Here is a 26,574-nt window from a genome sequence, read left to right as displayed (position 1 = left end):
TGGAGATTTTTATTATATAGTTAGAGGGTGTGCCTGCTTCAGAATTACACTCGCAAACAGACAAATTATTCTTATTCTTAGCCAATTGACTTGTTTTACCCAAAGAGTCCTCTCCATTGGGGAACTTAACTAATGTTTCCCTGGGAAAAGGAAGTGATTCTTCATTTTTTTTCCCCCCAAAGGTGCGTCCTTAATGGCACGCTGAGTATGATATAAACTGCATGTCATTAAATTTCCTCCCAGAATGTATTCTGTCATGTTGACGTCTGGAGAAAGTGTTGGTGTAGATTACAGTGCCGTATTTTTTTGTGGTTTGGGAATGTGCTTAAAGGAAGCCTCATGTCTCTAGAAAAGCGATTTGTTTTCAGACCCCCTCGCCGGTGGAATCTAAGTCAGTTTGCTTTCCCACCTGCAGCAGCCGATGGTTTGGGGAGCATCGCAATAGACGCGACCCAGCTGAACATGTCGGTGACGGACCCCACCGCCTGGGCCACCGCCATGAATAACTTGGGCATGGTTCCCGTGGGGTTGCCCGGGCAGCAGCTTGTGTCAGGTAAGCTCTCTCTGGGGTTGGAAGATGCTTGCAGCCGTGCCGGCAGGCTTGGGTGCCTGGCACCTCATATTCTTTCCAAGCACAAGTGTCGAGCCTGGCCTGGGATTTATGCCCAGGGCATGTTTGGCAGGGGCCATGCGCCTGAGAGTCTTGTCCTCCTCGTCACCTCGCTCTTCTGCCTAACAGCCATTCTCAGAAAAAACTCACACGCAGTATCTCTCACCGATGGCATTGCAACATGAATTTTGTATTTTAAAAAGGTAAATAGTAGAGCTAATATTTGCTTTCCAATTTGCAAAACTCTTCCCCGGATTTTACAGCACTTGATCCCAGTCTTCTCTTTGGGACAAGTAGGTCCTGATGGCGGTTGCGGCTCAAGTTCGTGTTCCCACGTTAAAAATAGGGAAAGAGGGGCCCGGAGTTTGGGTGGGTGGCTTTTCCAGCACTGAAGTGGCAAGACTTAGAAACCCAAGTCAACTGACATTGTGTTCCCTGGTTTCTTTCCATCGTATTTTGGAGTTGTCGTAATAGTAATGCATTTGAGAGAGAAAATGTTTGGGGACGTCACAAAGTAGGTCATCTTTGGAAAGAGTTCATCGTTGAATTTAACACATTTGTTGCTGATTTTCCATGTGCTTTGGGAAATAGAATAAATATATACATATATAATCGTCCTTGAGGATTCAGGGAACGTGTCTCCCCAAATTGAAAAACATAGTGACTAACAACCAGCAAAAAAGTAAAAAACAGATGTGTAGAATCATGGGCTAAGAGGTGGTTTAGACTAGTACTATGGTAATTTCCAGAAGGATCAATGCCCGGGGCTCTGAGGAAAGATGTTATCAGTGAGATGGGGTTTGTGCTGCCTGGAAAGATGCTTAGGTCTCCTGTAGTATCTACTTTACTCAACTTATTCACTCACTTAACACATGTTTTTTGAGGCACTGTCCTGGTGCAGGCGTGGTCCCTGCCTCTCTGCCTTTCAAGAATTTTCAATGGAAAACTGACAGTTATTAGTCTGTCTTGTTACTGTGGTGGTTTAGTCACTAAGTTGTGTTCGACTCTTGCAACCACATGGACTATAGACCACCAGGTTCCTCAGTCCATGAGATTCTCCAGGCAAGAATACTGGAGTGGGTTGCCATTCCCTTTTCCAGGGATCTTCCCCGTCCAGGGATCAAACCCTGGTCTCAGTCACTAAGTCATGTCCAACTCTTTGCGACCCCATGGACTGCAGCACACCAGGCTTCCCTGTCCTTCACTATCTCCTGGAGTTTACTCAGACTCATGTCCATCGAGTTGATGATGCCATCCAACCATCTCATCCTCTGTCGTCCCCTTCTCCTCCTGCCCTCAATTTTTCCCGGCATCAGGGTCTTTTCCAATGAGTCAGTTCTTCGCATCAGGTGGCCAAAGTACTGGAGCTTCAGCTTCAGCATCAGTCCTTCCAATGAATAGTCAGGACTGATTTCCTTTAGAATTGACTGGTTTGAGCTCCTTTCTCTCCAGGGGACTCTCAAGACTATTTTCTAGCACCACAGTTCAAAAGCATCAAATCTTCAACACTCAACCTTCTTTATGGGTCAACAACTCTCACATCCATGCATGACTACTGGAAAAACCATAGCTTTGACTAGATGGACTTTTGTCGACAAAGTAATGTCTCTGCTTTTTAATATGCCATCAAGATTTTTTGATAACTTTTCTTCCAAGGAGAAAGCATCTTTTAATTTCATGGTTGCAGTCACCATCTGCAGTGATTTTGGAGCCCGAGAAAATAAAGTCTGTCACTGTTTCCATTGTTTCCTCATCTATTTGCCATGAAGTGATGGGACCAGATGGCATGATCTTAGTTTTCCGAATGTTGTTTTAAGCCACGTTTTTTTCCTCTCCCCTTTCACCTTCATCAAGAGTCTCTTTAGTTCCTCTTTGCTTCCTGCCATTAGAGTGATATCATCAGCATATCTGAGGTATTCATATTTCTCCCTGAAATCTTGATTCCAGCTTGTGATTCCTCCAGCCCAGCGTCTCACGTGATGTACTCTGCATAGAAGTTAAATAAGCAGGGTGACAATACACAGCCTTGACGTACTCCTTTCCCAGTTTTGAGCCAGTCTGTTGTTCCATGTCCGGTTCTAACTCTTGCTTGTTGACCTGCATGCAGGTTTCTCAAGGAGACAGGTAAAGTGGTCTGGTATTCCCATCTCTTGAAGAATTTTCCACAGTTTCTTATGATCCACACAGTCAAAGGCTTTAACATAATCAGTGAAGTAGAAGTAGATGTTTTTCTGGAATCTCTTGCTTTTTCTGTGATCCAGCAGATGTTGCCAGTTTGATCTCTGGTTCCTCTGCCTTTTCTAAATCCAGCTTGTATATCTTGGTTCATGTACTGCTGAAGCCTAGCTGGGAGGATGTTGAGCATTACCTTGCTAGCATGTGAAATGAGTATAGTTGTGCAGTAGTTTCAACATTCTTTGGCATTGCCCTTCTTTGGGATTGGAATTACACTACGGTCATTCTTCTATGTCAGAACAACTCACTTTTGCCCATCAAGTTATATGAGAGTAGACAGTATACTTTAAGTATAAACCTCCTGCCTTTGGAGAGTTACTAAGTTTCACACCCACAGAGGTATGTACTTTGAGCTGAGTTGAACAAACACTTGATTTTCTGTTTTTGTTTTGTCAATAGGACAGTACATGTAAGAGTCTAAACTGGCTGTAGTAAGTTACAGGTACTGTGTCTGGCAGTGTGCACATGAATACAAGCATATATGTACACGCATATACATATAACAGTATGCCATTTCTTCTATAACATAACAAAGGAGAAGAGAGGACAGGAAACAAAGGAAGGTGGGAGACAGAAAAAGAAAAGTCAGATATTAACATTACAAAACATTAAACTTAGGCTATTTATAAAATTCTCCAAAATGTTATAAAATAAATGCAGTAGAGGTTTAGTCTTTTATGGGATGTGTGTGTATGCACATAAATGACATTTTCTATCATTTGAACATGTGTTTATCCAGACCCCTTTTCCCTAAAGCTAATCTGGACAAATACTTCCTCCTAATAACTAGAGAGTACAGATTTATATGTTTCTGTCCCAAATTTTCCCAGCTGCCTAATTGAAATATTCATACGGCAGAAATCACTTTACTCTTGTCTCCACCTCCACTCCTCTCAGATAGTGTTGTATGACTTCCAGGGTAAGCCACAACCTCAATAATTCATTATTTTTTTCTTATGATTTTGAGTCTTCTGACATTTTAACCATGACCGATTTATGATTTTCCCAGCAACTTACCATGAAAAGAATTACAGCCCTACTCGTTATAGAAGATTTACCGTATCTGCCCTGAATTACATTCTCCATCTTCTGTATTAGCCAAACTGCTTAAGCTGCGTCTGAGCCTTTCGGGGTCTTCCGGAGCATCCTTCGTCATCCCTCCCCACCCATCAGGTGAACTACACTCGGCTTGTTCTCCTGGCGGCCCACAGCCTTCCTTGGTCGAGGCTCGCTCAGGGTACAGTTCTGTTGTGCTTGGACTGTGTATGTATTGTCTTCCAGTCTTTTCTCTATGGAAGTATTTGAATACTATTAAATATAGAAATCTCTATTATGTATTTTTATTAACACCTTATCCTAAATTATTTTTTCCATTTTCTAGTTTTATGTTAAAATTTTAGAATAATCCTTTGAATAAATCTTCCCCAGTTTTTCTGTATTTGCACTTAAGCTGTTTCCTTTTTCTTTTCTTTTATTTTACTCTTCCTAGCCAAGTTTCTGGAGAACTTAATCTCTTCAAGTATGTATAAGCATTTTACCTTTTCTGTAAAATGATATTTGTATCTATTTCATCAGACAGTTGTAAGATTGAAATATGATAACTTATTACATATAATAACTGCATAGTACCTACACATAGTAAGCATTCATTAAATATTAACTCTTATTCCTTCCTTTCTCCCTTGTGATGTTTTTTAACAAACAATATTATGGTGAACCTTTTTTATGCATAGAACTTTTCGACAATTAGAATTGTTTCCCTTAGATTGACTCGTACATGTAGAATTAGTTGGTCAAAATAAATGAACATTTTAAAGTTTCTTGTTAAATACTGGACAATTGAATTCCAAAATATAAATGCATATTTAATATTTACTAACTTGATATGCAAAGGTGGTATCCTGTTATTTTGTCTTAAATTATTTTATAACTACTCTTTTTAAATTATGGCATTTTCCTTCATTTATTTTTCATTCATATTTCCTCTTTTGTAAATAGATTACTTTCATGCTATATCCACTTATCACATAGGATTAGGGGTGATTTTTTTTATTGGCTTGTATTTGGTCATTGCTTTTAAGCATTTTTTTTTTTTAAAGAGAGCACTTTAATATTTTTCCTTAGTGGCAGAGCAAGCAATAATGAGGAGTAGATCCAGAATGCCAGAGTAAATCTTTCATTTATGGTTTGTTTTTTTTCATTTATTTTTATTAGTTAGAGGCTAATTACTTTACAATATTGTAGTGGTTTTTGTCATACATTGACATGAATCAGCCATGGATTTACATGTATTCCCCATCCCGATCCCCCCTCCCACCTCCCTCTCCACCCAATTCCTCTGGGTCTTCCCAGTGCACCAGGCCCGAGCACTTGTCTCATGCATCCAGCCTAAGGGGTTTCCCAGGTGGTGCAGTTGGTCAAGAATCTGTCAGTGCAGGAGACCTAAGAGATGTGGGTTTGATCCCTAGGTTGGGAAGATCCCCCGGAGGAGGAAATGGCAACCCACTCCAGTATTCTTGCCTGGAAAATTATTTTAATCTTGCAGTTCATATTCTCTAAAAATATTTATCCTGTCTGTTTTTCACCTCGTCAATATTATTTCTTTAAAAAAAATAAAGTTTAATATTTCCTTTATGAGTCCTTTTTGAGTATTCTATTTCTAAATACAGAAAGGTTTTGCCCACTCTCTACAATTGATACATAGTCCTAATTTTCCATGCCTGCATGGATATACTTTCTTTTATGGGAAATTCAATTGCTGTGCATGTTTAATCTATTTCTCAAGTATCTGTTCTGTACTACCAATCTCTCTTTTTTTCTGCCTCCACATTGTTTCAGTCCTTCCAGCTCTGTTGTATATTTATATGAAGTACCTAATGGGTGGTGCTATTTATTTCTTTTCCCCATAATTGCAGAGCCGCAGAATGTTGCCCCTCACCCAGTCTTCATGCTGGCTCCTGTCTGAGGCAACTTTTAATGTCTCAGAGGGACTGAAAGATAATTTCGTGTACCCTTCCTTCCAAGAAATCTCCTCTAAAATGTCTCTGACAGGATGGCAGAGAGGCTAGATTTTCTGAGCACTTGGCTTTCTCCCAGAGTTTCTGGTATCTCTCAATGACCAACTGCTCGTCCCTTGCCTGTTCAGATCAAATTGACACTGAATCCCATTCCTTACTACTCTTTCCTTATTTATTGGGAGATCAGAATTATCAGCAAAGCAGGACACACATTTTTCACATCCTCTGGTTTTAGCAAAAGGATTTCCCAGGAAATCGAATGCACTTATGGTTGCCGTGTCATGCCATTCTTATGGGTCATCGTGAGCTCCCACGATGACACCTCTTTAATTTTCCTCCCCTTTCTTCATCACCACAGTCCCCTTCCCACTTTCATGAACTTCCCCATCTACCTTCTTCATATGAAGTGCTACTCAAGATCATCTCATTGAATTTGCTTATTTTATCCAAAATGAACGATCTGCTGGTAAGTGCCTGCATGCTCAGTCACTCAGCCATGTCCAGCTCTGTGACCCCATGGACTGTAGCCCACCGGGCTCCTCTGTCCATGGGATTCTCCAGGCAAGAAGACTGGAGTGGGTTGCCATACCCTTCTCCAGGGGATCTTCCTGACCCAGGGATCAAACCTGTGTCTCCTATGTCTCATGAATTGGCAGGCGGATTCTTTACCACTAGCACCACCTATACTACAGCCCTAAATCCCGTACTCAAAGTCTTGGCTTATCATGAGATAATATTTACCACCTTATAGTATTGTAGACTTATTTTATTCCACATGTTTATAGTTTTGAGGAGTTTTCAAATTTTTTTGTTGTTGATTTGTTCCTATTATCCATACCTTGTGCATTAGTATAGGTCCAGATTTTCTAAACTGGCCTGATGGAACATCAGTGTCCTATAGTCATTAGGTAGGGTGGATGTCATGTAAGTGTTTATGTGGCCTAGTTGCCATGAGTTTAACACAGTTCAATTCAGTCACTCAGTCATGTCCGACTGTTTGTGACCCCACGAACTGCAGTCTGCCAGGTTTCCCTGTCCTCCACCATCTCCCGGAGCTTGCTCAAACTCATGTCCATTGAGTCGGTGATGCCATCCAGCCATCTCACCCTTCTCCACTGATCTCGAGTAGCATACTGGGCACCTACCAACCTGGGGAGTTCATCTTTCAGTCTTTTATCTTTTTGCCTTTTCACACTGTTTTGGGGGTTCTCAAGGCAAGAATACTGAAGTGGTTTGCCATTCCCTTCTCCAGTGGACCACGTTTTGTCAGAACTCTCCACCATGACCCGTCCGTCTTGCGTGGCACTACATGGCATAGTTTCATTGAGTTAGACAAGGCTGTGATGATTGCTTTCTCTGTGGGTTTCCTCAGAGCCTTGACTCCGTTAATGTGCAGTTTGAAAGAGTAGTGGCGTGTATGTTGGATTCCCCAAACATAACTTGGCCTTTAACAAATATCTGTTAACACCTCACGAGACATTAGAATACTGCCGTCAAGCCAGATTTTCCCTCCAGCTATGGAGATCCCAGTCCACGACCATCCATCCGTCTTTTGTTGCCGTCTCTGATATGCTCCCTGTGATCTGGTTTATAGCTGTGTGTGTGTGTGTGTGCATTTGTGTTTTCACTGAGCAGTGTCACTTCCTAATCTCAGCTTTCACAATAATCCTCATGTGGTCTGGTGTTTGTTGCCTGAAGGCTCATTCCCAGTTTCCTGTGATACATAGTGTCATTTCCCATGAGCCCCCCATCTCTGGTGTCATCAATTGAAACTGAGAATATCAAATCCCGAGCTTCACACCATCTGTGCGACCAGCTGCCCCCTTCCTGGTATATCCTGGCTTCTCCTCCAGAGTCGTAACCATCAACTGGAAGGGTTGGAAGGCAGCAGCTGAGTTGACCAGGTGTTAAGTTGCTTGCCCAGGTCCACCTGGGAACTGGTAATATTTCCTGGATGTTCTCTGGACATGAGTTTATACCTTGCTTTGCTCTAAACTTTTTGAAATTTTCTTTCCTAACATCAGCAGTGTCTCCTTAGCTGTTATTGACTTTGTGTGTGTTAGTGACTCAGTTTTGTCTGACTGTCTGCGACCCCATGGACTGTAGCCCTCCAGGCTCCTTTGTCCATGGGATTCTCCAGGCAAGAATACCGGAGTGGGTAGCCATTCCCTTCTCCAGGGGATCTTCCCAACGCAGGGATTGAACCCAGGTCTCCCACATTGGCAGGTGGTTTCTTTATCATCCGAGCCACCAGGGAAGCCTTGTTATTGACTTAAAGTGGACATATATCTCTTACTTCAAGTTTCTTAGAGTGACATTTGTTGTGTTTCAAATACATGTTCAGAAAAGGCATCACAGCTCCCCATTGGCTGTGGAAGCACCACGTGCCTTACCGTGGCTTAAATCTCATGAGTGTCTGAGTTGGTCCTCGATTCCTACCATGCAGTTCCTTCTGAAACTCTGAGTTCACTCTCCACGCCCCTGTTCCCTGCCACTCTGAGAAGAGCTTAGCTTCACAGCCCATGGGGACATGAGCTATCCTCTTCCTCTCTCTCACTCATGGATGCCTCCACTCATTTTAATTCCACTCTGCTTCCTCTGAATATTTCTTGTCTAGCTTCCTTGTTGGGTTGTCTAATCCTCCCAGGAACACCTTTATCCTCTGCAATGTGCCCAAATATGAAGAGGAATTTGTTAAATCCTTTCGTCTCCTGAAGCATCTCTCTTTTAACTCGGATTTATCAAGCCAGACATGGTGCTAAATACTGGGAATACAGTACATAGACCTCACTCTCCTGTATGAGAGCCTAGTGGGAGAAATAGAGAAGCAGGGATAAGCAAATACAAATCAGCGTGATAAGTGGTAGTGACAGTAACAAGTAAAGGATGCCGTAGGATATGGCTGAAGAGTGGTAAGCTGCAGAGTCCAATGGTTAGAGCTCTAGTGTTTTACTTGTTTTTGTTTTTTGTTTTTTTGTTGTTTTTTTGTCATTTTTATTGGTGTATGCTGGGTTTACAAGACTGTACACTTTTTAGATGTACAGTAAAGTGAATCAGTTTTACATACACGTGCATCCACTCTTTTTTAGGTTCTTTTCCCATGTAGACTAGTATAGAGTATTAAGTAGAGCTCCCTGTACTATGCAGTAGGTCCTTATTAGTTATCTGTTTTATAAATGGTAATGTGTATATGTCAGTCCCAATCTCTCAATTTATCCCTCCCATAGAGATTGTCATACCAAGTGAAGTAAGTCAGCCAGAGAAAGATAAGTATCATGTGATATCACTTCCATGTGGAATGTGGAGCTGTATTTCCACAGAGCACTTGCGTTAAGTCCTACAGAGAACTGATGGGAGTGGGGAAAGGTTGGTGGCAAAGAAATCTGGTGGGAGGGCGTAGCGGTTACCCAGACACGAGATAATAATGGCAATTATTGTCTCAGCAGTGGGGAGAGAAGTGAAGGGAGACATTTAATTACAGAAGGGAGAAAAAAAAAGGAATTGATGACTGAGTCCATGTGAAATGCAAGGAGAGTGAAGAATCAACATTAAGTCCATAAATCCTGGGTTTCTGGCTTTGGAAATTGTGTAAGTGGTGGAGTCGTTGACTGAGAACGGGGAAGGGAGAAGGGGAGTGGGGAGAAGATGGTGAGTTCCTTTTTGGATGTGTTGAATATGAAGAAGCTGTTGAAGGAAGCACGTGGTGATCAGTCACATGTAAGGGTCTCAAGCTCATGAAAGAAGCGGGTGTGGAGATGTTGCTTTGGCACTCATGGCGCATGGACGGCCACTGACTCCTGTCTCCGCTAGTTACGCTTTTGCTGTGAAGTTACACATAGGCCCTCAGCTGCTCATGCAGGGCTCAGCCTATGCTCCAGTTACATCTCCAGATAACTCCTTCATCTTCTCCTTTCTTTGACCCACTCGATTTCTATTGTTGCTGGATTCCAAGGTCTGAAATAAGAGAAGTCATCAGAGACTTCAAAAATGTAACCTGGAGAACTATAACCAAGCTATCTCACCAGCTCACAGAGATACTCAGAACTGTCTGATGGTAAACTATTCCACACACTTGTTTTTAAATGAAAGTTATACTCCAAGCAGCAAACGTCCTTTTTTTCAGTCCCTCTCGATATTAATGGTGACACTGGCATGATTAAGGGATGCAGATAACCTGGGGGCTTAGTGGTTGGACTCTCCAGAAGATGATGTTCAGTCCTCTTTTGTTTTCATTTCCCATCTTGTCGAAAGATTTCTCATTATTAAGTGTCAGAAAACAAATAGGCCCTTGACTTAACGTTTCACAATTTATGTACCTGATTTCATGTCTCTTTGACAGTTCTGTTATACTTTCCACAGTTATTTACCCTTTTTTCCCCAGGACAGCAGGACGGTACATTGGTGTATTCATTCATTCACTGCACTATCACTGAAGGTTCATAATGCACCGTGTATTTTACAAGACACTAGAGAAACAGCAGTTTACACGACAGACAGGTGATGCTCCTATGGAGAAACACATTTCTAAAGAAGCAGATGTTTTCCAAATAGCTGTGCAGATGATCATATAATTACAATCGTGGGCTGTTACCAAAGAGAGCTGGAAGCCTGACTTGCCTCCGAGCGATTGGAGGGTGTTCAGATAAGGTCCCCTTGAAGAAGTTATATTCATGCCAAGACCCCAAGGATAGATTAGAATTATTCCAGTATCAGGAGGGAAGAACAGGAGGAAAAGGCGAGTTTGGGAAGATGAGAAAATTCTAAAAACAGAAAATGCCCTGTGGAAAGGCCTGAGGTGGTAAGGACCTGCTTTTGCAAGGAAATGAAAGGTGTGTATGGGTGGGCAGGAGAAGGCGATTGGCGTGGGGTGGGTTGTCAGGCTGATCCTTAACGTGTGTGTGGAGAGTTTGGCTGGGGCCAGATTCTGCCTGCCAAAGTGAGGAGTACAGATGTTATTTGAAGTGCAAGCTATTGAAGGAGTTCAAGCAGGGAAGCAACCTCTGACTCATGTTTAAAAGAGAAAAAAAAAATCACCCAGGTTGTTTTATAGGGCCTGGATTGAAGAGTGGTAGAAGGCATCTGGCCCCGCACCCGGAGGCTTATGGGAATCACAGAAGAGGTGGAAGGTAGCCTGGAGTACTGAGCACCTACTGAATGGTAGCCTGGAGTACTGAGCACCTACTGAATGGTAGCCTGGAGTACTGAGCACCTACTGAATGGTAGCCTGGAGTACTGAGCACCTACTGAATGGTAGCCTGGAGTACTGAGCACCTACTACGGAATGGTAGCCTGGAGTACTGAGCACCTACTGAATGGTAGCCTGGAGTACTGAGCACCTACTGAATGGTTGGCTGTAGGACTGAGCACCTGCTGTGTGTCAGGCGTTGCCGTAGGCGCTGCAGATTCACACACACTCCTGAAGCTTATGTTCTGCTGCTTTGTTAACGGTGTGTGTGTGTCTACAGTATTTCTAGAGGGAAGAGAATTTGTGGAAACTTGTTTTCAGAAGCTGTTTGCTCCTTCCTGTACTAGGTACTGTGTGCAGTAATTGATGTCACTCCAGACAAATCAAGGCTTGTCCTCCAGTAACTCCCCACAAGTGACAACAGCTCATATCCTTGTTGGTTAGAGATGTTGTAAAATGGAAGCCCTTTTCAAGTGCTTGCGTAACACAGTAGTTATTTGAAATACTGTCATTTTTTTTTCCTCTTTCATGGAATGAAGCACATAAGTATTACCTGCTGTGTAAATTTACTTCTTGGTAGACTGACTTCTTTTGAATTATCAATGTGTAATTTTTTTCTTCCTGTGTATGCCATAACAATTAAAAAAAATTTTTAAGCTGGTGTCCCATCTCTTGATTAGCTTAGTCTTTGGTCTGTCATACCCTGGTATATGCACTATTCAACTAGCCTTTTGAACTAGGCAAGTCACTTTCCTACCCACTAGGCTAAAACTAGAGAAAATATATTCATAGAATTGCATGTATATTTATGTATGGATGGATATATTTGAGTATACACATGCTGCATAGAAATATATAATGTGTGTACACATGCGTATGGGCTTCCCAAGTGACTCAGTGGTAGAGAAGCCACCTGCCATGAAGGAGACCCGGGTTCCATCCCTAGGTCGGGAAGGTCCCCTGGAGAAGGAAATGGCAACCCACTCCAGTATTCTTGCCTTGAGAATCCCACGGACAGAGGAGCCTGTTGGGCTATAGACCATGGGGTCATAGAGAGTTGGACATGACTTAGAGCTAAACAGCATATGCATATACATCACAGACACACACATCCTCCAGTTTTCTTGGTTTCCTTTTCTTCCCCTGGGATGGAGAAGCTTTGATATTTTTGACAGCAACATGAACTGAAGGGAAATATTTGCATTTCATAATGGGAAATTGTATCCTGGCCTCATAATAGACATCTAATGCATCTGGGAACAGAAAGAAAAACCAAACAGTTAAATTCCTATATTAAAATAAATTTGTGTATTTCTATCCCATGTGTGCACATGCACACATGCATGTTACTGTATATTAGGTTTTTGTTTTGAATTAATTTCAAAGCTTTTTACTTGTAAATATGGAATAATTGTATGTATTATTCTGTATCTCGTTTCTTTTTATTTCCTTTTATTTTATGGCCTTATCATTATCTGTGTTAGATATTGTGTTTTTGAGTTGTAGTTGAGTTACGCCTTTATATAATTAGACTATCATTTATTTAACAGACTGCTGGACTGTACACTTATATAAGCAAGAACCATGTCTAATTCAGCTTTCTATTTCTTCATCATCAAACACAGAGCTGAGTGCTCAATAACTACATAGATGAAAGAATGTATGATTTGATTTTTTTATATAATCAGTTGTATAAAATGTATTAATTTTGGAAAAGTCACTTTTGTACCTGATACTTGGAGTAGGATAGCTTTTATGTCGTTAATCGAGGTTAGCGATAGCCATCCTCCTCCTTATTTGATGTCTGTGAGATTATTTCCTTTTTCTTTTTAAAAGCTGTATCTTTCCCATCTCTTCTTATTATGCTTAGGCTTTCATTTACCTTCTAGAACATACGGAGTCTATTTACAATAGCTGTTTTTGTGTGGTGCTCAGATGCTCAGTCGCGTCTGACTTTATGCAAACCCGTGAACTGTAGCTCTCCAGGCTCCTTTGTCCATGGGATTTCCCAGGCAAGAATGCTGGTGTGGGTTGCCATTTCTTTCTCTAGGGGATCTTCCCAACCCAAAGATTGAACCGTGTCTCATGTCTCCTGCATTGGCAGGCAGATTCTTTACCACTGAGCCACCCAGGAAGCCTTCCTTCATCGACCAATTCTGTTATATGTGATGTCTCAAAGTGTCCTTCTTTGGGTTAGTTTTTCTCCCCTTGATGGGCCATATTTTTCTATTTCTTTGCATGCCTAGTAATTCTTTGATGGATGCCAGACATTGTGAATTTTACATTATTAGGTGCTAGCATTTTTTGTTTTCCTTTCAATATTTTAAAAATAGTTTAATTCATTCAAAGATTTTCTTTGGAGCTTGGGTAGTTGGGTCTCGAGCAGCCTTTGGCCTGGAGATAGTTTTATCCTACTTCTGAGGCTATACCCTACTGGGCCCTTTACCCAAGTACATTGCAAGGTTTCCCCTGCCTGGCTATTGGAAATCTGATCTGTTCCCAGAGCTTTGCGAGCTTCAGAAATGGTTCCCCCTGCCCCTCCTCCCCCATGGTTTTTTCCTCAGCCTTAGTACTTGCCCACATGCCTGATCAAAACTCATCCCAAGTCTTGAGGGGAGCAATCCAAAGGTCTCCAGAGTGCCAGCTCTCTGATTAGCCCCTTCCTCCCCAGTGCTCAGCCCTGTAATTTCCAGCTACCTCAGCCTCCTCAGACACTGAATTCAGGTACCCCCTCAGGCTCTGTCTGAGTTTCTCTTCCCTGAGGTAAATCCCTGAAGCCTCCTAGACAGCAGACGGGGACAATCGATGGATTTCACTTCACCTGTCTCCATTCTCTCAGTAATCACTGTCTTCTACTTCCCATTGTCCAATGCCTGAAAACTGTCATTTCATGTATTTTGTGTTTTTTTGAACATTTATTTTTGTTTATTTATTTATTTGTCTCTGCTGGATCTTAGCTGCAGCATGTGGGATCTAGTCACCCCACCACGGATCGAACCTGGGCCCCCTGCTTTGGGAGCGAGGAGTCTTAGCCGCTGGACTGGCAGGAAAGTCCCTTGTCTTCCCTTTCGGTTGCTTGAGGCGGAAGATTTGATTCTATCCCTGTTGCTTCCTCATGACTAGCAACAGAAGTTTCCAAGTCTTTTTAAAAAGTGTGCCTCCGTGCTTCCTCTAAAGACATACTCAGTATAAATCTGAGGCTACGGTATGAATGACTTTACTAGGAACATTGAAAAGAATAGTAATAAGCCCACCAATTATTGAGCACCTAACACATACCAAATACTCTAAATACTTTCTTTCAGTTCCTTTTTTGCTAGCTAAATATTATTTACTTGGTATTAGAGATAAGGGAACTGAGCCTGGGTGATGTTTGTTAACTTAACCTACGGTTATTCAGGTAGAAGGAGGCAGTGCTGTAATTGAAATCCAGGTCTGGCTGCCTAAAGTATTTCTATTCTATCAGGAACTGGGAGGAAATGATTAAGGCAAAATCTTCTACATTTTTACCTCAAGCTAGCCCTATCTTTACACTTACTTTTAAAGATAAATACTTTAGGCGGAAATATCTTGGAGATTGGGGAGAAGTTTTATTTTTGTATCGCATTGAAGTTTAAAAGATTTCAGTTATTTAATTTTTATGCTTATCATTGTGCTTGAAATCTGGAGATTTCTGTTAAACCTTAAAATTTTAGGACTTGGGGTCCAGTGATCTAAGATCTGTACTACAATTTAACCAGGAATACTTTAGTAATATAAAGTTGACTGCTGTCAATAAAATCATGGTGGTCATGCCCTCTGGTTAATATCCTAACCAGAAACGATGATGAAATAAGGTGAATACTTACATTTCAGTCTGAAAATAAGAAAGCTCTCCCAAAGGATAAAAGAAACTGAATTTTTCAGTGATTAATGCTCATGAGATGAACTTTGTTGTTGTTCAGTTGCTAAATTGTGTCCGACTCTTTGTGACCCCTGTGGACCGCAGCATGAGAGGCTTCCCTGTCCTTCATTGTCTCCCAGAGTTTGCTCAAACTCGTGTCCATTGTGTCAGTGACGCTATCTAAACATCTCATCCTCTTGCCCTCAGTGTTTCCCATCATCAGGGTCTTTTCTATTGAGTTGGCCCTTCGCATCAGGTGGCCAAAGGATTGGACCTTCAGCCTCAGCATCAGTCCTTCCAATGAGTATTCAGGGTTGATTTCCATTAGGATTGACTCATTTGATCTCCTTGCTGTTCAAGGGACTCACAAGATGTACTTGGATCAACTTAAATATTCACTCTTCAGAAGGTACTGAATCCAGAGCAAGGGTGGGACTTGTGGATTTGGTGAACACAGGTGGAAGGAGTTCTTGGCTGAAGGATTCTGCATTCTCAGAAAAGGAGGAGGCAAAGTTATCTGGTGAGGTTAGGTGGGCTGATGAGAATGAAAGGTCTGAGAAGGGAGAGCCCTTGAAGGTAATCACTGGGGAAGCCAGAGGAAACTGAATGTGGAAGTTTAGGGAGACTGATGAATACTCAATGGGAGCCCACACGGTTTCCCTCAGCAGTGGGGCGTGTTCCCAGTGGGTGGGCATGGAGAAGGAGGGTGGCCTTTGTCCTGGTTGGGTTTTAGCAGGAGGCTGGAAGAAAAGGACAGGGGTTCAAAGAGGATAGGATAAGCATCACGGGAGAGTCATCATGGAGCCTGACCATGCAATCCTACAGCAGACTGGGGACAGAGCAGCGAAAGCGGGAGGACCGGTGTCAGAGAACGTGGAGGGGTCGCTGGATGGAGGAAGCCGATGAGGCCAAGCGGAGGGTCAGCAGGGTCGGGAGGCATGAGGGAGCCAGGGGAGTTAGCCAGTAGCAGCAGTAGACGAGGACCCTTCCTGTGGTCTTTGCAGAAGAAGAATCCTTTTCCTTAGAAATTGATGAGCCCTCTACGAGAAGCAGATGGTGGCCTGAGGTCTTGGGTTTGAATCCAGGCTCTTTCCCTTAACTGTGTAACCTGGGGCAAGGGATTTCACTTCCCTGAGTCCGTCTGCCTGTAAAAGGGCCATAGTAATACCAGCATTATTATCAGAGGACTGTTGCAGTTCCTGCAAGGGGTGACGTAAAGAGTGGGACACAGTGCAGAGATCCAAAATGTGCGCTTCCTGTGTGCTCCTTGGAGGGCGGTGCAGGGGGGACGTAGGAAGTGGGGAAGAGCCTTCCTGGGTGACTCTCTGTGTGAGGGAATGGAAAAAGAATGCTCGGTCCCTCCGAACGACGATTCTCGTTCTGAATTCTCTCCCATTCTAGGAGCAGTGACAGCCCTTCTCCTGTACACTAGTTGTTGTTGCTCAGTCGTGTGTTGTGTCTGACTCTCTGCGACCCCATGGACTGCAGCACGCCAGCGCAGACCCATAAATTGTACCTCTGTGACAGTATTACCCAAAGTAATTTCCAGGAGTCACTGTGTCAGCATTCCCTGGAATGTAGATTCCCAGTCCTATTTCAGACCTCCTGAGACCCAGAAATGACAAGTGCAAACTTGAGAACATAAGTCCTTGAGGTACTTCAGAGCCTGAGCTGTTGGGAAGCAAGCAAAATTACCCCATTGGGTCTGGGAATGGGTAGAGGAACTTGTCTGATGCTACATTTCTGTGGCCTTAACTATACCATAATTTTACTACTGGTGTGTGTGTGAGTGTGTATAAGTGCCTGAGCCATAAAGTAGCTAACAAGGGACTGCTGATGTAAGTCTAAAAATAAGATGACAGTCAAAGTGTAGCTCGCTCACCCATATCCGACTTATTGCGACCCCATGGACTGTAGCCCTCCAGGCTCCTCTGTCCGTGGGGATTCTCCAGGCAAGAATACGGGAGTGGTTAGCCATGCCCTCCTCCATGGAATCTTCCTGACCCAGGGATTGAACCTGAGTCTCCTACATTGCAGGCAGATTCTTTACCATCTGAGCCAGCAGGGAATTTACTATGTTTAAGAACTGTGTATAATCTCATCTAAAAACAGGTTTTATCTTGAAAAAAAAAAAAAAATCTCAAGCATCAAGACACACATCCCTGGACTATAATAAACAATATTTTCCTCCTCATCAGGGACAGTTACTTGCTCTCATAGAAGGCACAGCTTTGACCTTGAAGCTTGACTTCTGAAAGTTTATGCCTGTAGGCAAAGAGACACTTAATCCTTAAACTGAAGGAGAAATACTGTAGTCTTCAAGTTCACTAAGGCTTTACGACCACGAGGGCATCTTTAAAGAAATATTCCTCACTTCACTGGCTGGAACTCTTGTGACCTCCATCAGTTAATGCTTCCTAGACATTTATTCCATCTCAGCAGGAAAAATCTGCCTCACCACCCTTATGCGAGGCAGCTCAAGTCTCTGCAGGGGACCCTCGCTCAGAGTGAATCACTGCCGAAGAGCTTCTAACCAGAGACATTTTCATGAGCCAGGCAATCACTCAAAAATGTTCATTGGCTGTTTCCAAAACTCTGTGGCCTCTCTCTCTCTTGGAAACCATGCATTTGAGAACATCTCTTTGAATTTGCTCATCCCCAGCTGTGAGAAAATACTGCCTCGTCATGGGTAGGGAAAAAAGCAATTTAGGGAAATAATAGAGGAAGCTGGTGATGCCATCCGTGTCTGGTTTTCTGTGTCATCCTCGCTGGGGCTGGGCCAGGTGAAGGACAGGCTAGAGGCTCCACAGGGGCCAGAGAAGGTCCTAACTGACCCGAGAAGACTGGGGAGGCACACAGGTGCCCAACATGCCAGGCAGCCTCAGATAGGGAAGTGGAGCGCTGGGGGGCTGGGGTGCGAGCCCCCCTCTGCAGTCCTGTGAGGGCTAAGTGACCACTGGCCAAGTTGCATAGATTCTGAGGGCCCTCTTCTGCCCACCTGTCAAAAGGAGGGTGTCCGGATTCCACTAAGGCTCTGACATTTCAAGATTTAGGAAAATCCTCATGTCTAGAGTATAAGTCCTTTACTTACTACACACAGTGGCTGGCAACATCTTGAGGAAATAAAGCAGGATGGTAACTTTTAACGAGAACCACAGGACGAGTAGCTGTGTAATTAAGGTAGTCTTTCTGGCGGTGGTGATGGTGGTTTGTTTTTGTTTATTTGTTCTTCAGTGGACCCAGAGAGCCCCTGCAGAGTTAATTGCAGAGTGGCCTTGGAAATGCTGTGGGATAACCACTGCAAGGCGCTCTATGATCTTTCTGGGCTTTGAAGACGCAGCTTCAGGAGAGAGAAGGACTTGATTCTCACCAGTTTCAAGCCGTTTGCCTTATTGGCATCTGCTGACTATCCAGTAACCAATGGCAGACGTGGAGGTGGGAGTCACGTAGATGCTAGAAGCTGGAGACTGTCAGTTCAAGCCATCTCGGCAAGAGTGCGAGCAGGGCCTTCCGCATCTATCTCAGCCTTTCTTGTCAACTAAGGCTAATAGGGTACAGACCATCTTGTTTAGTCTCTCAGTTGTGTCTAACTATCTGTTAGACCCCATACCGGAGCCCGCCAAGCTCCTCTGCCCATGAGATTTCCCAGGCAAGAATACTGGAGTGGGTTACCATTTCCTCCTCCAGGGGATCTTCCCGACCCAGGGATTAAGTTCACCGCGTCTTCTGCATTGGCAGCCTGATTCTTTACCACTGAGCCAGCAAGGAAGTCCACAGACCAGAGCAAATCCTAACGAAGCAGCCTGCTTTGATCTTACTGTGTAATTGCTTTTCATCATGGCTAGATCTGATTTATGAATTGACAGTTCCTTAAAGAAAATTAGGAACTTAGTGAAAACCTGAGCAGGAAGGAGGAAGCAGAAGAGTATGTTTTCGTTTTCCTGCCGACCTCGCTTCACAAAGCTCCGGCTGTGCCTGATCCCGGGGTCAAACCAAGGAAGGGAGCCAGCTCAGCTTCTGTGCGGCCCGTCGCGTGTGCATGTGGGACAGGCTCCTTCTCCGAGTCAATCAACCCTGTGTTCTCTTTCCAGCAGCTTCTCACTGGGTCCTGGGCTTACGAAAGAAAAGGAAATGAGGCCAGACCTGTTCTAGTCATGTTCATGAGAACCAGAAAGCAAGCCTTGGGGCAAAAATACAAATGAAAGTCTAAATCGTTATTATGAATTATTAAGAATCACTAATAAGGATCATTAAGAATTTATTGTAACATAGTATCCATTGTATGGGAAGCTAAGAGCACCAACTCAGGAGAAACAGTAAGATTTGGAAGTTAGAAGGGACTATAGGTAGTCCCAATACAATACTTATATTGGTATTTAGGGTTTAATTTTTTCAGAGAGGTTTCAGACACCATATTTCATTTAAATGTTAGTGATCCACTCCATGGTGGCACGTGTTTCTTATACTATCCCCATGCTTCTAGCAGATGTTTATAACCTATCAGGACCCTCTTTCCTACTAAAGTTGTTATTGTTGTTTAGCCGCTCAGTCATGCCCAACTCCTTGCCACGCCATAGACTGTAGCATACCAGGTTTCCTTGTCCTTCATTATCTCTGGGAGTTTGCTCAAACTCATGTCCATTGAGGCAGTGATGCCATCCAACCATCTCATCCTCTGTTGTCCCCTGCTTCTGCCTTCAATCATTCCCAGCATGAGGATCTTTTCCTGTGAATCAGTTCTTTGCATCAGGTGGGCCAAAGTATTGGAGCTTCAGCTTCAGCATGGGTCCTTCCAATGAATATTCAGGGGTGATTTCCTTTAGAATTAATGGGTTTGATCTCCTTGCTTTCCCGGGACTCTCAAGAGTCTTCTCTAGCATCACAGTTGAAAAATATCAATTCTCCTAAAGTAGGATGTGTTTTATATCTTGACACGATGCTCCAGGCAGCCAACACCAGAACAGATGTGAAGAAAGCCTCAGGCTGACCCATGCCTTGCATTTCATGGATGAGGAGCTAGAGATCAGGAGAGGGTCTAGTTCAGTTCTGTCGAATACTGTATCTTGACTGTTTCCTCCATCTTTGGTAGGTGGAGAGGAGCACCCGGGCACTCTTGCCTGTCCCCTTCCACGCCTGGTAAAGAGCATGCCAGGTCTGAGAGTGCCACGGTCACTGAAGGAAACTGACTGTAAAGCAACACCTAATCTCTAACCTTGATTGCCTGAGCCCAAGAGTTAATCAACAGGAGACTACATTTTTCATTCATTCACTGTGAGAGTCTTGTGTACAGTAAAGGGAAGGTCTGTTGATATTTCCCAAGGCAACGGAGATCCAGATAAAATTAATGAACCATGTTCATTTCTCCACATTTATAATCGGAGTCTCTTTAACTCTTCCTTGTTAAATTTTGCATCCTGGTTACTTTCTTTTCCCCAGGAGACCAGGCTCAACCATTCATCTTTTTTTTCATGCTGTACCTGTGAGTGTATCCATCTGCCCATCTATCTGTCCACCCCTCCTTCCATCCAGTCTGTATCTTCTGCTTAGTGCTAAGCCTCGTAAGGGGCACTGTGTTTTATTCATCTTTGTGCCCCCACACCTCCCAGCACAGGGCATGCTCAGTAAATGGTTATAACCAGAACCTTTTGTCTGTAATTTCTTGCCCGTTTACCCACTCTCTCTTTATATTGTTGTTATTTAGTTGCTCATTCGTGTCTGACTCTTCAGTTCCATGAACTGCAGCACGCCAGGCTTCCCTGTCCTTCACCATCTCCCAGAGTTTACTCAAACTCATGTCCATTGAGTCGGTGATGCCATCCAACCATCTCATCCTCTGTCATCCCCTTCTCCTTCTGCCTTCAGTCTTTCCTAGCATCAGGGTCTTTTCCATTGAGTCAGCTGCTCGGATCAGGTGGCCAGAATATTGGAACTTGAGCATCAGTTCTTCCAATGAACACCCAGGACTGATCTCCTTTAGGATGGACTCGTTGGATCTTCTTGCAGTCCAAGGGACTCTCAAGAGTCTTCTCCAACACCATAGTTCAAAAGCATCCCCCCCGCGGCCCCCGCTTTTTCTCCTATTTGAAAAAAAAATAAATTAAAAAGTACCTTCCTTAAGGGCTTATGGTTATCTTTCATTACATTGTAGGCCTGAGTACTCACGGCAGGCAGCAATACGACTGTGTGAGATTCTTGTTGCTCCTCACTTCTGCATCCAGCCAGCTACAGGCAAAAGGGCGAAGCCCCATTGTGTTCTGGCTGACAATGAATTTCCTCCCAGCAGCAATTCAAAAGCATACAGTGCTTCATACTCTTTCCTCACATTATTTGTGGTTCACCTCTTTTATATGAATTATTTATAACTAATGCAATATCAGAAGTATCTACAGAACTGTACCTAGCTTTGCCTCAGACTCCTTGGTACTAACTTAGAGTGATCAGGACAAGGGATCTGCCCCACTCCAGTGGCTGCCTCGCTCCTCACCCCTTCTGCTTGTTTGTTTGGGCCAAGGACAGAGAAAAGAATGAAGAGAAGGGATTCCTTTTAAAGACCTCTCAGGAGAGTCACGCTTTTCATGCTTGGACTAAAAAAAAAAAAAAAAAAACAAATTTGTACAGAAACTGGTAGCTTTTAAGAAAAAAATATAATTTTAATATGTATGTTAAAATAAAGCCCAAATATTCAGAAAGTGTTGAAACTAAAATTTTATTCTCAGGAAAATGGATTTTTGGATTAATATGGCCGCCTCCCAATTTTAAGGATTCTATACTACTTCTGATTTTATATAACTTGATGGTATCTATCCATTTTCCCTTCCTCTGCCCGTGCTTCCCTCCCTCCCTCCCCCTTTTCTGCCTTCCTTCCTTCCCTCCATCCCTCATTGCCTTCTTTAGTTGTCCACCTTTCAGAACCAAAGTTACTTCCGCCCTCATGGAGCTATTGTCTGATGCTGGTAACAGATAGTAAGCAGGCAAACAAATTCACAAGTGCATCATTACAAGTCATAACAATTGCTAGGAAGGAGATAACTGGGTGCTTCAATGGTAGCGCCCGAAGGAGGGAATCAGCCATAGATCTTCATGGAATCAGCTCAGAATTTAGCCCAAGATCCTGAAGGATGGGGAGGAGTCAGCTGTGGAAAGTGTGGAAGGAAGTGGGTATGAGGAACCCTATGATGGTAAAGCGTCTGGCTACAATGCAGGAGACCCGGGTTTGATCCCTGGGTTGGGAAGATCCCCTGGAGAAGGAAATGGCAACCCACTCCAGTACTCTTGCCTGGAAAATCCCATGGATGGAGGAGCCTGGTAGGCTACAGGCCGTGGCTTCGCAAAGAGTCGGACACAACTGAGCAACTTCACTTCACTTCACTTCAAAGGCAGAAGGAACTTGACTTGCTTGAAGAACTACCAGAGGGCTAGTCTAGGGGATGGAGTGGAGGCTGTCCCCTGCATCCTGAGAAAGGGTCTGGACTTAACTCTGAGATGACATGCATGCTAAGTTGCTTCAGCCGTGTGTGACTCTTTGCAACCCCATGTACTGTAGCTCACCAGGTTCCTCTTTCCATGGGATTCTCTAGGCAAGAATACTTGGAGTGGTTACCTTGCCCTCCTCAAGTCTGAGATTAACTGAAGGTTATTCTATTCATTCATTCATTCTATCATTCATTCACTCACTCAACGAAGAGACTCCATGATTAAATGTGAATGTTGAGGGAGAGTGGGTTTCAGTGCTGGGGTGGGGATGGACATGCGGGAGTCAGCCAAGAGACCTTGTGAGTCCCAGTCAGAGGACAAGAGTGAGTGTGGCTTCACCTGGGGGGTGGGAGGGTGGGAGTGAAGTCGGAGAGATGAGGACGGGCCTGTGATCGATTTTTGAGGGTGAGGGCTCGGGACTTTGTGATTAGATGAGAGGAGAAGGAGAGGAAAAGTGCAGTCAAGACGGACCCTGGCTTCTAGCTCGAGAAATGTAGAGACATTTCACAAAACGAGTAAAGGAGGAACAGATACGGGAAGAACTGTGTATTCAGATCTGCACACCCTCGGTGTGAGCTCTTGTGAGCAAATCTAAGTAGCATGAAGTAGGCAGAGGGAAATGAGAGTGTCGAGTGGGAGACACGGGGGGCAGATGTATCCACACATAGAGATGCCTGTATCCATCACAGAGGGAGACAGGATGGAGGGGACAGAGGGAGGGGAGGGGAGCAGGCCTTGAAAATACGCAGCATTTAATGTTCAGAAGGAAGAGGTGAGTCCGTCAAGGAGATCGAGAAGGCACACCCAGAAAATTAGGAGGAGACAGACACATGACCTTCTGGGGGCCGGGTCATGCTTCTCAGCCACGGAGCAGCCGCAGGACCTGTGCTTTCTGAGAGGTCAAGTGAAAAGACCACAGCGGGGAGGTCACTGGTGACCTGAATTAGAGTCACTGCCACTTGTGCAAATAGAAACCCGGGTTGGTGGGTTAAAGATGAAACAGGAGGGGCTTCCCTGGAGGTCTGGTGGTTAGGACTGCATGCTTCCACTGCAGGGGGTGGGGAGGAGGGTTCAATCCCTGGTCAGGAACTAAGATCCTGCACACCATGCAGTGTGGCCTAAAAAAAAAATTTTTGTTAATTAAAAAAGTGCATATATGTATATGTATAACTGGTTTACTTTGCTGTGCAACAGAAACCAACACAATATTGTAAATCGACTGTATGCCAATGAAATTAATTTTTAAAAAAAAGATATAAACAGACGAAGGCAGAAACACTTTGTGTAGTTAACTCTTTGAAGATTTTTGTCTGCAAAGAGGGCAGGTAAATTTAAAGGTAACTTGAGGGAGATACAAGATCAAGAGAAAATTAAAATGAACTCAGACGCAACAGTTCACTTTTGGAAATGACCCCTTAGGTAGGGAGAAGTATGAGATTCAGGACAGAGGGGCTCTTGTAAAAAGCAGAGTCCTTGGGAAGAAAGAGCCCCAAAGCCCTTGATCTAAGTATTTCAGTCCATAGTACAGATAGTAAAACTGAGGCATAGAGAAATAGTGAATCCTTGGTCTAGAATCCAGCAGTGAGCTATTGAGTGGGAGGATTTTAAAACTCCAAATGAAACACATTCTCAACTGATACAGTCCTGTCATTGCCCAACTCTGTGTATACTGACTGAATTTTTGCAGACATTTTCCTTGATAAGTAACAGAACAATAATGACATGTGTCCACTGAAGTTATTACTGGCCATCTGGTGCAACACCACGGCTCCCTTTTGTGTAATCTCTCCTTCTAAAGAGCGAGTTTACATGCCTGAAGCTCATTTGTATGCCTTGATATCATCGCTTTGTGCTGTAGCTCATTCTAAATATTTACTTTGGTTAATTAATTGATTATTGTGAAATCCATTGTAGTCCACATGGCTTTTAGAAATGATGAGGATTATTACTTCTCCTGCTGTGAAATAATAAGACCTCACCTTCCTGTTGGAATCCGCTCTCCAAGTATATGCAGCACTTGTGAATAATAGATTTCATAATCCTCACCTCCACTTAAGCATTCACACAGCATCTTATATTTGCATATAAGTTATTTCTGTATGTTCTTTCACACATGCTAGGTTAGAGGACCAACAACCTCACACTTCTTCCTACCTAAGGGACCATTTCTTTTTCCCTCCCTGCCACTGTCTCTCTTCTCCCCTCCAACAACACTGGCCCCCTGCAGAATATAGTGGGAGCAGTGTTACCCATTATTCCACAGAAAATACAGAATTAGCCCCCAGATCCTCGGGGTTTGCCTCCGTGAAATGGAATTCTGTGGCTAAACAAAGAGATGTTTGACATAAACAAGATGACTGTATTTTTAGCCTTATAAAATTCCCACCATTTGCATCATGGAACACTAGAATCATGAGTAAAGGATTTGACTTGTACTTGCTAGGCATACGAATTTAGGGCTAGTAAGGATAAGGATGAGTTACAAGCTGGAATCAAGATTGCTGGGAGAAATATCAACAACCTCGGATATGCACATGATACCCTTCTAATGGCAGAAAGCAAAGAGGAACTAAAGAGCCTTTTGATGAGGATTAAAGAAGAGAGTGAAAAAGCTGGCTTAAAACTCAACATTCTGAAAACTAAGATCATGGCATCTGGTCCCATCACTTCATGGCAAATAGAAGGGGAAAAAGTGGAAGCAGAGACAGATTCTCACTGCTTGGGCTCCAAAATCACTGCAGATGGTGACTGCAGTCATGAATTAGAAGACACTTGCTCCTTCAAAGGAAGGCTATGACAAACCTAGACAGCATATTAAAAAGCAAAGGCATCACTTTGCCAATAAAGATCTGTCTAGTCAAAGCTGTGGTTTTCTAGTAGTCATGTATGGATGTGAGAGTTGAACTATAAAGAAGGCTAGGTCTCAAAGAATTGATGGTTTTGAACTGTGGTGCTGGAGAAGAATCTTGAGAGTCCCTTGGATTGAAAGGAGATCAAACCACTCAATCCTAAGGGTAATCAGTCCTGAATATTCATTGGAAGGACTGATGCTGAAGCTCCAATACTTTGGCCACCTAGTGCGAAAAGCTGACTCATTGGAAAAGACCCAGGTGCTGGGGAAGATTGGGGGCAGGAGGAAAAAAGGGTAGCAGAGGATGAGATAGTTGGATGGCATCACTGATTCAGTGGACATGAGTTTGGGCAAACTCCAGGAGATGGTGAGGGACAGGGGGACCTGGTATGCTGCAGTCCATGGGATCTCAAAGATTCGGATACAACTTAGCAACTGAACAACAACAAGAATGAATCCCTTAATCTCCATGACCTTCGTGTTCCTCATTAGAAAATGGGCCTGTCAATAGTGTCTATCATGGACTTCCATGGAGGTCCAGGGGTTGAGACTTGATCTTCCAATGCAGGGGGTTCAGGTTCAACCCCTGGTTGGGAGAAAAGATCCCCATGCCACGTGGCATGGCCAAAAGATAATATAATGATAATAGCAGTATCTATCATGACATCCTTTTTTTAGGGATCAAAGGTATTGTGTATTACATAATTTTGCAAGGAAATTAGGAGATGCCTTGGGAGTTAGTGAAGTCCTTTACACACCTTGAGTACTGGATAGTTGGTGGTCAAAAGACTGAATTTCTAGAATTGACTTAGAGGAATGAATATTTTAAGTTTAGATGTTGCCAAATTGCCCTTTCCAAAAGTTTCACCCATTTTACCCTCACTCCTGTTTTTCTTGTTGTTCAGTTGCTAAGTTGTGTCCGACTCTTTGAGATCCCATGGACTGCAGCACACCAGGCTTCCCTGTCCCTCACTATCTTCCTACTCATGTTTTCACTAAGTTCTTAATTTTCTTTAAGGAACTGTCAGTTCATAAATCAGATCTAGCCATGATGAAAAGCAGTTACAATAAGAACAAACAGGGCTGTTTGGTTAGGATTTTATCTAGTCTGTGGGCTTCCGTGGTGGCTCAGCGGTAAAAGAATCGGCCTGCCAATTCAGGAGACATGGTGAGTTCAACCCCAGCACCTGAAGCAAAGAGCTGACATACTGGAAAAGACACTGATGCTGGGAAAGACAGAGGGCTGGAGGAGAAGAGGGTGACAGAGGATGAGATGGTTGGATGGCATCACCGACTCAATGGACACGAGTTTGAGCAAGC

At 43.5% G+C, this 26,574-nt stretch overlaps 1 protein-coding gene across 1 annotated transcript in view; it reads left to right on the top strand.

Annotated features, from left to right (window-relative positions):
* Positions 1-26,574, top strand: part of ENOX1 (ecto-NOX disulfide-thiol exchanger 1) — a 477,511-nt gene that overhangs the window by 235,257 nt on the left and 215,680 nt on the right. The window contains exon 4 of the mRNA XM_043891694.1: positions 416-553. Coding sequence (XP_043747629.1) covers positions 416-553 — 138 coding nt within the window. The remainder of the gene's footprint in view (positions 1-415; positions 554-26,574) is intronic.

The sequence above is a fragment of the Cervus elaphus genome, chromosome 30 (assembly GCF_910594005.1).
Source record: "Cervus elaphus chromosome 30, mCerEla1.1, whole genome shotgun sequence".
Classification (NCBI taxonomy): domain Eukaryota; kingdom Metazoa; phylum Chordata; class Mammalia; order Artiodactyla; family Cervidae; genus Cervus; species Cervus elaphus.
This window is presented reverse-complemented; position numbering and strand designations above follow the sequence as displayed.